This window comes from Motacilla alba, chromosome 18 (genome assembly GCF_015832195.1).
Source record: "Motacilla alba alba isolate MOTALB_02 chromosome 18, Motacilla_alba_V1.0_pri, whole genome shotgun sequence".
Classification (NCBI taxonomy): Eukaryota; Metazoa; Chordata; class Aves; order Passeriformes; family Motacillidae; genus Motacilla; species Motacilla alba.
The window spans coordinates 8,807,549-8,821,442 of record NC_052033.1 but is presented as its reverse complement, the minus strand read 5'-3'; the positions used below and the strand labels follow the sequence as shown (position 1 = coordinate 8,821,442).

At 40.2% G+C, this 13,894-nt stretch overlaps 1 protein-coding gene across 4 annotated transcripts in view; it reads right to left on the bottom strand.

Moving 5' to 3' along the window:
• HELZ (helicase with zinc finger) overlaps nt 1-13,894 on the bottom strand; it is an 85,823-nt gene that overhangs the window by 15,740 nt on the left and 56,189 nt on the right. For all 4 annotated transcript variants that reach the window (XM_038156955.1, XM_038156953.1, XM_038156954.1 and 1 more), the window contains 5 exons: nt 13,387-13,532; nt 10,776-10,923; nt 8,280-8,463; nt 7,077-7,305; nt 3,741-3,945 (listed from right to left, as the gene is read on the bottom strand). In XM_038156955.1, the coding sequence (XP_038012883.1) occupies nt 3,741-3,945; nt 7,077-7,305; nt 8,280-8,463; nt 10,776-10,923; nt 13,387-13,532 (912 nt within the window). The remainder of the gene's footprint in view (nt 1-3,740; nt 3,946-7,076; nt 7,306-8,279; nt 8,464-10,775; nt 10,924-13,386; nt 13,533-13,894) is intronic.

Sequence of the window (13,894 nt, the reverse complement as noted above, 5' to 3'; positions counted from 1 at the left end):
CAAGGCCTGTTTTCAGATGCAAAGAGAGTTACAGCAGATATTCTGAGTTTCTTTTCTCACCATTTTATTTCCCACTGTCCCACATCTTTCAGGAGCAACACTCAGGAGCAATGTAACCCTCATTACTCCTCTGCCACGGCAGCTCCAGTGGAAGCACGATCCATTTTCTGCTCCAGGTTCCCGCTCAAGAAGCTGGAGACAAAGGAGCTGCCCCAAGTTTTACTCAGGTGTTCCCCCAGCCCCACGAGACACTGTCTCCCTGCCCCATCTCATTTATCAGCTTCTGGGCTGTGGCTCCTCTGTGCCTGCTCCCAGAAGTGCAACACAGGAGAGTAAACAACCCCAGCACTGGAGGAAACTGCTCCTCCTTGGTGAAACATTGGAAAAGGATTTTAACAGACCTGGGTTATCCCTTCTACTTTCTCATGAGTTTGCAGCATCAACTAATTAGTTAATATTCATCAACTGTGAGCACATATTCCATTGCCAGTATGCTCTCAAGTCCTTTGCAGCACAGAAATACTTTACTTAATCTGGACCTAAGTACGTTCAGAAATTTAAAATAAATCTAGAAACGCTTTGATGCTGCAAAACTTTTCTTGCCCAGGAGATAAGTCTAGGCAGTTTTCCAGCACTCTGAGCAAATTAGTCAGGGTACAAAGACAGGTTGTTTGACAATGTTGACTCATGCATAAACCAGATTAAAGAACTGGTCTCCAAATTCTCCTCTCATTTGAAAAAATGAATTATGGAAAAATAAAATAATAATTGCTTTGCATTGCAGCACTTAAACAAAGGAAGCCTGTTTATTCAGCAGAGAAAGATTCAATCTAAAAATGTGGAGGAGCTATAGCCTTAATCACTCCTGGCCAGTACAGAGCATTTCTGTATCTGTTACAATGTCAGAGGCAAGCAGCATGTGCAGAAGTCAGACAAACCTCTGCTCTAACCTGTCACACCTGTATTTTATAGGTGCCATATCTTTCAAACTGAAATACCACATTCTTACATAAGTTTGTAAGAAAACAATGACCTAAGTTTGTAAGAGGAGCTGTCCTGCTCACTGGGAGCTTCAGTCCCTGGATTAGACTGGTAAATAAAAGTCAACTGGGGCCACCAGGAAGCTGGGGAAGGGAGTTGCTGCCTTTCCTTTTTCTTCTTCTCCTCACAGTTTTGAAGGCTTAGCAATTTTATAACAGCCTCTTATGAAACTCAATTGTTATCATTTCTCAAAGATTTCACACCAAGGTTCATTTCCCCACCCATCTCCAGGATACCTAAACCTACCCTAGAACTGATGGTGACTGACAACACAGGAGCACAAATACACTCAGTTTCCTCTAAAAACTGGCTCCACCTTTGGAATATAAAAATCCACATTACATAAAGGCTCTCAAAGGAAGCCCAGACCAAGATCTGGGTGAGTGCAGGCAGCTAACAGCCTTGTCATTCCTTGGATCCCCCTTCAGTCAACAAACAGGAGTAGAGAGAGTTCTCCAGAGATTTATCCTGACCTGTGACCCTCCCTGACTGCAGGAAATGTCTGGGGTGATGATGCACCCTGGTTTAAGTGCCTGAACCCAGACCAAAAGCTGGCAGGCAGCGAGTGGGAGGTAGGAAAGTTGTAAACTCTGAGCTTAATTTGCTGTATGTGAACTACCCCGAGGGAAGCTCTGAGTTCTGGAAACTTTCCCTTTCCACATCATCACCTTCAATAAATGCTGTCCCCATGCAGCTCCAACCCTCCTTCCCACTGCCATGCCTGGCCAAGCCACAGAACACAGGACAAGGCACTGCCCTCACAGCTCCACGCTGGCTGCTGGCCTCTCAGACAAGACTGAAACATTCTCCCTGCTTTAAAATCTAAACAGCAAAGAGGTTTTTAATGCCCCTACATAAATCCAGGAGCAATTCTGCTGAATAAGAAGTTCTGCTTGTACAAAACCACTTTCAGCACACGTGAAAGACAAGCTCTGACTTGCACGATGTCCATAAACTCACCACAAAACATGACTGAAAACCGTTCTTATTTATTTGCTACAAAATTTTCCGACCAGCACTCCATTTTAATCCTTCATTTTTAATGTTAAATACTGTGCTTAGGATGTCTAAAATAAGCAAAACCAACCATCTGCATTTAAAACTTGAGCAAAGGGAAATGCACCCCTGATCCCAGCTGTATTCTCAGAGTATTTGATTATTACCTGTGCTGTTACTGCACACACTAACTACCTGTCAATGGCATTCAGAGGGAAGATTTTATTTAGAATTATGATACAGGTGGTTCAAACACTTCAGATCTTAAGATGAAAATAGAGTGTTGGCAGTTGGAACAGCACAAGGGCTTAGTTTACCAACAAACTAAAGCAAAATAAACAGAGCTGTCTACTTACAAGACTCTCACTTTCCCCAACACTTGCTCCCCTTTTTTTCCTAAATATACTATACCTGCATTCTCAAGTACTTTTTTTTTTTCATTTTGGAAACTAGAAGTATTTAAAATGACGTTCTATTATTAAGGAAAAGACTGAAGAGCTCATGAAAAATGAGAGTACAGCAGTGGCTTTTAAAGACAATTTTGTAATTTCTGGTTTTCTGTAGGCCCAGTGTTTTGACACATGACTAGAAGCTTTAGAAATCTGGTGTTTGTTTCAGAAAGTAATGCGTGCATCTTGATGAAGAAACCAAATGTTCTCCCTTACAAGCTCCCTTTTGGGAAGGACTGCCAAAGGGAAGGCTTTCCTCTTTGTATTAAAAAAACCTGTCGTAAAAATTTCATTTCAAAGATACAGCCTGGAACAAAAATGCAAAGCTATGGGAAATATGTGCAGTTCTTCCTTCCTGTACACTGAGTTCATCACAAAGCTGACAACCTGCATTTCAGTTCCATCTCTAAGCACAATTTAATTAAATTACAACCCAAATGATTTTGATATAAACTACAACGGATTATTAAAACAGAATTCATTACTAATATATCACCCCTCAAGAAAGCTCTACAATTTAGTGTTGTTCTTTATCATCCTAAGGAAGCTATGTATTTTCATCACTTCCTCACCTGCTTTTATAAAAAGAGCTGATGAAATTACCACTCAGAAGTAATTTTATCTTTCTGTCCTCTTGGTGCTAATGAAATGTGGTCTTCTGAAGGACATTATCACTGAGCTAATCTATGCAATAAACCAGTTTACAACATATTTTTAATTACATCAAAAATTATCTTACATAACTTAAGTCCTTGAATTTTAAACATGATTTTTAGACCAAACCAAATCCCTTTTGGCTATTATTTTGTTGGCTTCTTTTACTCCTTGTAAAGGAGTCTTTATCAGGTCTTTATCAACCTGTTGTTTCTTGGGGTACAGTCAGAGCACAGCTTGGGACAGGGACTGGCTCTTGCTCAGAGGGTTTAATCTGGCTTATCTAAATCCTGAGTTTCCAGGGCTGAAGTTCTCCAGGGTCACTGCAAAACTGCCACTGAACAGGCCAGAGTGAGCCAAGGTGTGCTGCAGAAAGGAAACAAGGCTTGGACAACCCCAAGCTATATTGCTGAAAACTTCATGATAACACAAGTCTAGAGCTTTCACTTGAAAATGCCGAGGATCCCTCTGGAATTTGCATTCATATCTGATTGCACTGATGCAATTTTAAAACAAACAGCTTGTTCCATAAACCTTTCATGCCGTTTCTCTAGATTCCCTTCCAGCTGCTGACAGAAGCCATCCCCAGGAACACTGTACCTTTGGAGGTGACTGCTGCTGTTTGCTGGGGTTGGCCGAGTGCTGATGCCGCAGCGCTCGGGGGATGAACTCGGGGGCCAGAGGGTTCAACACGTAGGTTTTCTTTAACTCCAGAGCTTCCAGCTGAGCTTTGATCTGCTCAAACGTGATGCCATGAAGACTTTCGTTCTCGTGGCACAGGGCAATGAACCTTTCCCAGAATTTCCTACGGAAATGATTTTTACAAACAGTGAGGAAGGCTCAATGGCTGTTATTAAAATGAGAACAGATTGAATGTAATGTGGGACACTTTTACTGTTTGTGTGTGCTCATTTTACACACCAATCCATCCACCCTGAACCTGCTCCCTGCAGCTGAGCCCCACAGCACAGTGCAAAGCTCCCCAGCCACTCCACATGGACACACAGCTCTGTCCATGTGCATCAGGTCACAGCACTGGCTGGGTACCACAAGTGATATTAATGCCATGGACAGCTCCAACTCAGAGCTTTTTCCTAGAAAACCAAAACCAGCAAACTCCACGCTTAAAATTCTGGAATGTACGATTTAAGGCATTTATTGAAGCTCAAATAGTGAGAGGAATTTCACGGATTCTCAGTCCCAGAAGATGTCAAGAACATTCTCCGAATTTAGGCAGATCCTTCAGTGTAACAAGCACCAAAGAGAACAAAAAACAAATACAAAGGGTTTTGAGATATGCCCTCAAAACCACTCTTGTGAAACACTTCAGAGGCATGTGAAAATTAATATTTTGGGGAGTTTCTAGAGATTCTTTGAGATCCTCTAGTGGAAAACAAACAAAAGCATGAACTTCAGTGCGTGTCAGAATTTTCTATAACATACAGAAGTATTTTTGAGACAGGAAAACAACCATCAGATGATGCATAACTTGTCTATGAAAATTCTGTTTCCAACTTTCTGGAGGATGGAGGGGTTTTTTAAACCTTGTAATAAAAGAACATTCCTCCCTGTCTTCTGCCTTCTCATGACATGTCTTTCTACTGCTTTATTAAAAAAAGTCTTTATTTTGTTAACATTCACAGCAGGATCTACACAAAATTTTACACTTATGATTTTTTTTTTAACCTCAAAGGAACTTTTTGGGTGAAGTTACTGAAGCTTAAAAGTTATTTAAATAAGGTCTGAAGATGTCACTTAAAAAAAAAACAACCCAACGAACCTGACTGAGCTGTCTCTTTCAAAAATATCAAGAGTAAGCGTGTGCTTGACTATAACTCCTGCTTGTTCACTGTTCAGTAATAAGGTCTGGCCTACCAGCAAGCACTGTTCTTTCCCCAAAACCTGCAAAATGAGGGATTGCAGCACACTAATTGTACCAGCAGGGTCACATTTTGCTGAGTAGCTGACTTCGTGAGAAAGAACAAATGTGTGTCTTGCAAGAATGCTGTGATGCTAGTGATGTTTTCAAGAATTCAAAATTGTTTTGCCTAAAAGCCCATTTCTGTTGTGATTTCATAGAGGCAAGAAATGCTCTTTTAAAATTCAGGATGCAAGTTGGCCCTTTTTCTGCATTTTGCTCTAAGGCAAATAGATCTTGCAAGGTTTTAAATGAGAATTAAAAACCAAAATTAAATGCATCACCGGGATGCTTTAATGATGGAATTCCCTCTGATTAATCAATTCAGTCACCAAACCTACTGCCAAGTACCCCAAATCCACTGAGACCCATCCACTTTTGCTGAGAATGCAGAGAATGCCCCAAGCAGTCTCTCTACACACGGAACACTTGTTCTGGGGTGTGAGAACAGAGAATAAAACCCTGCTGCCTCTGAGTGTGCTCGGGAGTTGAAAGGGGGTGTCTGCCAAAACAGCTCTGTCTAGTCCAGCTGGAGCACACAGGAATGTAATGATTACCCTGGGCATACTTCACAAAGCTCTCTACAACTATCATTACAGTCTTGACTCATTTTGACAGGTATTAGAATATTTATAAAATTCAAGTACACTCTAAACTTTTTTGAGGTCTGTTTTTCCTAACAAAATGTCACTTCTTGCAGACTTCTCTACTCCTGTTGGACTAAAAAAGAACCATCTTCCCAGCAGCCTCCCTGAGCCCCTCCAGCACTATTTTCAAAGAGTGAATGTTCAATTATTCAGTGAAACAAGACAATGGTGTATTAAAGGGAAAGCTCGAGATACATCTTAATAAAGTTGCAGTGCTCCTTGTTTCTTAATTATCTTTCAGTTTTATAATTTGGAGCAACTCTACATCTATAAACAGCTGCTGGTCTTCAAAATGCAAACCCAATCCTTAACTGCCAGCCCTGTAATTTATTTACCATGCTGACAGCCTGTATTTTATTTTATTAAGTTTCTGCATACCCTAATTCAAATATTTTGAGGGAGCAGTTGGGAGGCACAGAGGTTCCTTCTCACCAGCTCACTGCATAAACCACCTCTTGCCTAAAAAACCCAACCAGGTAAGGGAAAAGTGAATTAAACCCACAGCAATTATTTCTCTGTCAGTAAGATGTTAGAAGCCATTTAAAGCAGATCACTGTGTTCATGTACAGACACTCCTGACATGGCCCCAGCAGGGAAGTGGTGAAATTCAGGTAATATTTCATAAATACAATAAACAAAGGCCTGAATTCCATTTGGCTTTTTCAACTCTAATCTTTGAAAACCACATCCCTTTTCAACACAGTAGCAGAAGCATTGCTCAGGAAAGTAGAACACAACATAGATATAACAACTAACATGTATTTTTAGCTTTATTTTAATAATGTAGTCAGTGCACTGTTTCCTCTCTTCGAGAATAAGCTGCAGGGTTTATCTCTGATCATCTCAAAATTTCAGCTCTTCCATCGAAAAAAACCCTTTGAAGAACAAGATCTTGGAACCTTTAACATATCATTAAGTGTTTACATATCTCAGCATTTTTCACATTTCTTCATTTAGGTCTACAAAATGTAAATTCACTCAAAGCTTAACGAGTTTTTCCTAGTGTCACGAAGACCTATCAAAACATAAATAATGTTTTTCAAGTCTTCTACCATCCTACGACTGCCATAACATTCAAATCACAATTTTAAACTCCAAATTATGCGTTACCTTTATTTGTACATGAAATTGTAACGGGTATACAAAAAACCCCAGTAGAAAGTAAAATGAAGCATGTTCAATTGTTAAGTGAAAATTTGAGCAATTATAAATACATGAAAAGACAGTCTGTCAGTGGCCAGGTGTAGGCATCTCACATTTCCCCCTGTTATATATGATGACAACCCTCACTTTCCTAAATCCACCAGTCACAAATAAACACATTTTCCAGTACCCTTAGCCCTGATTAACCAAGGAACAGAGAGAAAGTACCTGCATCTTCCAATGGAACATAAAGCAATAGGATCTCCAACCACAGCTACTAAGGATTGTGCTCTTGTAATGGCAGTGTTGAGAAGTTTGTAATTAGACAGAAAACCATAATCCAAGTCTTCTGTTGAATCCTCCAGTAACTGTTCTTTCCTTTTAATTGGAGTTTGCTTATGTTTGCATGTGTGCCGTGTTCGTACTGTGCTGAGGAACAAAACTCGGAACTGTTTTCCTAAAATGAAACAAAAAACATCTCTGAGATAATTGTTGCTATTTCTGCTCCTACCATGGCCAGACCACTGCCCTTGCCAGTCAGATTTCACACCTAGATGTTCTGAACTCATAGCTACCCTTCACATGAAGAGCTTTATGCAAAAATAATAAGATTTAAAAATTTTAAAAGATGCACTATAAATAGTATATTCCATTACAAGAATATTTCCTCTTCAAAATCTTACCTTTTCACCTTGATATTAATCACTCCTGAACTTTCTGAAATGTCAATTATCTTTACAGCATTGCCTATGAGTCAATAACAAACCTGGAATTTATTTATTCTACCTTAAAAATAAATTCTGGACATTCTTGATTCATATTTTTAAATTTCTCAAATGCATTAATATCCACCATGAAAAAACAGAGCAAACCACTCACTGTCACTCAGTTACTTTATCATCTGCCTTTGTTTATTACTGACTAGAAGTGCAACCTAGCAACAGGCTATGCCTACACAAAATCCTTGTTATCAATGTGATTTCAGGAAGAAACACCTAAATTTTTAGACTCCTTGCCGTTTATTCCACAGATGGAAAAGAAATCAGTAAAACATCTTGAGGCTAAAGCTCTATTCCATTTGTATTTGGAACTCTAAAACTTATCAGTTTGTTAAAAACATTAAAATTCTGTTAAAAACCTATCGGTTTCTACAGTTTTCACTCAACTTACTTTTAAGCAAGGCTGAACTTAATTCTGAGAAAATATAAAGATATCTTTTTGAGAAAAGATAAATCTCACATCCACTGAGATATATGAGATCAATCCCACACCTCACATCCACTGGGTTTTTGGGCAACGTTGGAGCAACATCTGGATCACAGCTCTCCTTTTGCTCCCACAGCTTTAGGGTCATTTAGTAAACTACAGGGTAATTTGGTGAAGTTATTATAGCAGCAGACACGTTTCCCCTGGGCCAGCCCAGCTGCTCACCCTGCACGTTGAGCACCCTCTCCACGCTGACGTCGGACAGGCGCTTCTTGCGCAGCTCGGCGCGGATGCGGAACACCTGGTCAGCGTACGGGGTCACCACCCCGATGCTGCCGTCGTCCAGCTTGCCCCAGGCCACTGGCCACTTCCTCCTCAGCTCCTCCACACGCTCCACCACTTCAAACACCTTGGGAAAAAGGCAGGATTCTTAAAAGTTACGTCCCACCGAGCAGCACTCTTTGATTCGGAAAGGGGATTTGAGCTTTAAGGCTTTGAAACACTTCCATGACACAGTGTTACACAAGCAATGATACTACAGCATCCCACAGAGATACTCCAAAGTATCCTGGAGTAAAACAATGTATTCACCATACAGCACCCATTTTTTATCTTGAAATAAATTTTCCCACAGTCACAGTTAAAATTACAAACTTCAAAGTTACATGAATAATCTTAATTTTCATTCTTAGGTTCTTAAAAAAAAATGTCAAGTGCACTAGGACCTCTCTTGCCATACTTCAACTTATTTCTGAAAGCAAATGTACTGCCCAAATAGCTGTAATTTTATTTGTATTCTGCATTTGATATATGTCATCTTATCATGTCTGATAACTCTAGACACAGCATCCCTATACCAGAGCACAATGATCTCCCATTCCAAAGGATACCATTGGGAGTTTCAGATAATTCATCAACTGCTAGTAACTCTCTGTGAAATACTGCAAAATGTGCTACCTGAGAAGACTAATGTGTATTAAAACCTGAAAACCTCCCCCTGTGAGGAGACAGCCTCCAAATAGCCTCCTGCCAGAGCAGCTCATTTCAACACATCAACACCAGAGGTACTGCACAAGGCATTTCTGAGTAACCTTAGAGAAGGTTAGTGATTCCTTTTTTTTTTTAATTTACATTCAATAAATATTTCTCCAGCTATTTAAAGCATGGCAATTCATGGTGCTGTTTTCCTACAGCATCACAAATGCAAGCTCAGCCTCTTCAAGAAAAAAAAATCTGCTAATCCTTAAAAAGTCACAAATAGTTTATTTTTGGCAATTTCAGAGGATAGTGAAAATATGAGACTGTTTCTAAGCAAGTCCTGGATGTTTTTGTGACATCAATTCTTGCATTTAAAAGCCAGCTCTGCTGACAAAGGCTATTAGAATAAACTTTGATATCTATAAAAACTGTAGCACGAAAATAAGGATCTATTGTAGGTATTTTGGCAAGAATCTCTGAAAGTATATAGCTTCTAGGTATGTATTTAGAATTAATACCACACAGGGAAATTTTAAAATGAAGACCAACAAAGGAAAGTGCATTTCCCAGAATAATTCTTAATATAGGCATCAATGAACCGTAAGATGGCCCAATGCAAATATCCATTAAGGGTCAAACAGAAAAAATCTCCCTCATCATCTAATTCCAGTTTTTCCTGCTGGTGTTTAAGGAGCTGTTGTCCTTCATTTCTGCCTGTGGCCATTAATGACTCACAGTTTTCAGACAGTTACTTGGCCACTGAAGATATTTTTAGGTCTTTTACAACTTTTTTTAAATGGCAAAGCAATCCAAGTAGATTAATGAAAGCAGTCAGGTGTCCAGAAGTCATCAGAGCTTCTTATTTCAGAAGATATTTTAACACACCAAAGAATGTTTAACAAATGCAGCACAACAACAACAAACAGTTTTCAAATTGTGCAGCAGAGGAACCCCACCACAATCAACAAGGGGAAACAGGCAGCTCTGCAGTGCTTCCTAACAAGCACTACCCAGAAATTCCTCCTAAGCTTATGAAAATGACTGCTATTTCTTTGATTTTCCCTCCCTCCCTAACTGGAGGTGACTGGAAAAAGGCATCTTCCACTATGAAAAGCGTTATCAAGTCAGAAGGTGGGAGGTGGGTGCTGCTGCATGTGTTTGTTTTTGTGGGCTTGGGCTGTTTGGTTCTCCTAAACACAAGGGAAAGAATGAGAATGAAAGTAATTTTTGAAGAACACCAATAAACCTACGTGAAACAAACAGATAGAGAATAAGTCCTCACCTAAAAGAATCTCATCTGCACATTATCAGTTAGACACTGATCCTAAACATATTAAAGGAAATGTGAAATGTTACTCCTGAGGACTCTTATCTGAGTGGGAACATTTCTACAACAGTCAAAGAAATCTAAGTTTTACTTCAAATTGCAGTTACTCTCAGTTGCTAAGATACATCTATCCGAATGTCACATAAATTATCAGGAAAGACAAATCTTCTCTCCTGAAGAATGAGCTTGGGAGAATGAGATGCAGCTTATAATTTGCAGAGAAAAAAAGAAGGTAAATTAGTGGAAATGTTTACTACAATTGCAATTTTCATTACATCATGTTTAGCAAACTCCATGTTCCACTCTTCTAGTAGAGGACAATTTATGTCTTCCACCCACACTGAGCATAAACCAGTAAATTTGGGGGAGTGGAGCATTAAAAAAAACAATCAACAGTAAAAGCAAAGAAGAGTTACCTCTGCATTATTGTAAAAAGCTGTACTATTTTTTTCTTGCACATCTTCTCCACGTGCTGTGAAGAAAGTCAAAGGGTAGAAATCTTTGTGTGCTGGCTGCTTTCCACTTGCCATCAATTTGCCTTCATAGAAAAGTTCAGATGTGTAACTGTAACGAGGCAAAACAGGGTAAAATGTGGAGTCTACACATGAGCTCACTGATAAAATATGCAAATCTCCCTGATGAAATATGCAACCACAAAATACTTCATAAGGAAAACAGAACCACTGATTACCATTCAGCATCTTCAAATGATTTCTCTGAACTGGTATTTCCCTTCTACAGACACAGCAGAAGGCACTAAAAATATGCTTCTCCAACACTTTTTCTACAAAGGCTGTTTTCTCTTCTCATCTAAAGCTCGACAAAGTTATGAGCATTCTCACTGATGTTTCACTCAGAAGTTCTGATGGCTGGAAACTGGGCAAAAAGAACACTTGCTGTCTGGCACTGGTTATTCCCCAGGCTGGACAATGAGCTTGCTCGTGTCAGTTAAGAGTTATTGAACTTGGAAGATACATTTACTACAGATTTCGTGTGCACTGAGCACAACACAGGCCAAGTGTTCAGCTGTCAACCAAGCTTTTTTTCTGTGACTTCTACTCCAGGCTGATCTATGTTGCTAGAGACCAGAAACACAACCAGAGCAGAGCTCCTCTGCTGGCAGCAGCCATTCCAGCAGCTGGCTGACTGAAAAAGAAATGAGGCAAGAACTACTTCATGGTGAAAAGCAGGAGGGGGAAAAAGGAAGCCTGAATGGAATGAGACAAAAAGGCAGCAAGGAGAGACTGCAGAATGTTGTAAAAGTTACTGCACAGTAGAGCTAAATTAATGCACTGGCTTCCAGTAATGAGTGAATTTTGGTATCATCTCACTTTCAACGCTCAGCCTCCAACCTTAATTTTCTTTGGATATCACTCAGAGGCTGCAGAAATCTGAGCAGAGCCTGACATGAAGACAACCAAAGCAGGAGACTGTGCAGCTGGTGGGTCCATCCAGTTCTTCCAGGATTCCAGCTACTGCAGCTTGAGATGGAAACAGCTGCTCATGGAAAAGCCACAGAAACTTGTCTGCTACCAAATCACCATCAAAGCACCGCAGCCCACCCCTGACTGAACTGGCTTACCCTGGACAACCCTGAAGAACACTGGGCTCCTCTGTGGGTTAGGCTGCAGCAGTCACTCCACAGCAGCCAGGGGGCAAAACTAACCATCTCTTCTGCAAATTAACTAACTTTCAGTAATGAGATCTCATTAAACAACAAAACTTTTCTGTATGGGTTGTTTTTTCCAATTACAGCTCCAAAGTCAGGCTGAACTAATGGCTCCTTCTTTCCTCTATTTCTCATGGTGTCTCTGCTTCAGTGAGGTAGAGATGATTAATGAGCCCTTCATCTTCCTACACTTCTGTCCTAAGTGTCATGGTCCCATTTGTCAGGGGAAATTCCACAATACACAAAAAAGGAGACTTGAGACATCTCCTAAAGGGACCACCATGAGAGTGTTCAGCTGGTTCCCCTCCCACAGCAACATGTCCCAGTGGAACTGGGCACACTGGACTTTGACCAGAGAGCCAAGCAGAGAACCAGCCCCAGTGGTGTTCCTGCATCCTCACCTCGGTGTTCAACAAAGTGGCTCTTTCCTGGAACTCCCTGTCTGAACTCCAGCTGCTGAAGTGGATTTTCATGATCTTTCTGAGGTAAATGACATGGAAGTGATCTCTAAAGAAAAGCTGAAATGATCCCTTCCTTTACAGATGTCCTCTCATTTCAAACTCAGAAACTCAAAAAATGGGTAAGAAATTTAGCAGCACTCAGCCTATAACTACAAAGTCCATAAAGTAAAGACAGATCAAGCTATGTAAAAAAATATTTTACATTCTCACTTTCGATTCCCCAGAGCACTTAAATATTTCTGCTTTTGCTTTGAACACAGTGATAACCTAATTAGTATGACTGGATACCAACATAATATTCCTCAGTACATATTTGAGCCAGGATTTAAACTTTAGCATTTTTCCCCATGATTGCACTTATTCTTTCCAGCACAGCTCATGGATGAGCTCATTACACTGGCAGCCATTAGTTTATCATAGCATAAAAATGCAAACCCACTGATTAATGTGTCTTGAAAGAAGTAATAAAAGATGTCAACAGTAAAGAAACATGCTCAAAATTTGACCTATTTTTTCCATTCACAGTTGCACATCCATATGTTCCTTACATTGCCCACAGCTTACCATTCCAAGATAATCCACCCCAGTAAATCTAAAATTCTGAAATGGTTCAAAGAAGCACAGAGCCTACATAATAAACTGCTGGGTGGTTAAAAAGGGAAAGTTGGCTCTTCTTTGGTTTAGTGTGCAAGCAGCCAAAGCATCCCCACCTGAATGAGGGCTCTGTCCCACAGCCCAGGCAGCTGCTGTAAGAGTCCAAATTACTACACGGAATTACTAATTAACCTTGAAACAAGTAACATTTCATGCCAGAAACACTTCAGCTGTGCTTGGCTCTTTTGCTCACTGGCAGCAGTCAGAAGAAGCACATGATAGAGTGAAAAAGTTCACACCTACTTGATGATTGCTTCATGGGAGCGATAGTTCTCACAGAGCAGGATCCTGCACGGGAACTCTGCAGGGTAGTGCTCGTAGAGCCGGTCGAGCAGGGAAACATGAAGGTTTCTCTCCCTGGCAAATTCACTGTAGACAAAAGGACTGAGCTGTAATAGACACACACACACAAAGAAAATGTAACTAAATGGGTGGACTCGGAATTTCACGCTCCCAACATATGTATGTGCATCAACCCAAAAATGAAACCTCCCTTTCACTGGACATTCATCGCTGGAAGACACAGACCATGGTTATTCCAAAAAAATGCTCCTGCCTGCCAGAAAAGCAACAAAAGACCAGCATGGTCTTAAAGGAACAATAAAATACTCAATAACTATGCAAAGAGCCCTTCTATTTAAGTTTAACACTCCCAACTGTGTTTAAAATGACTTTACACCATTATTCTGACAACCACTTCTACAATTAAGTTATTACCACTAATAGTACAAATCAGAAAACAAAGAAATTT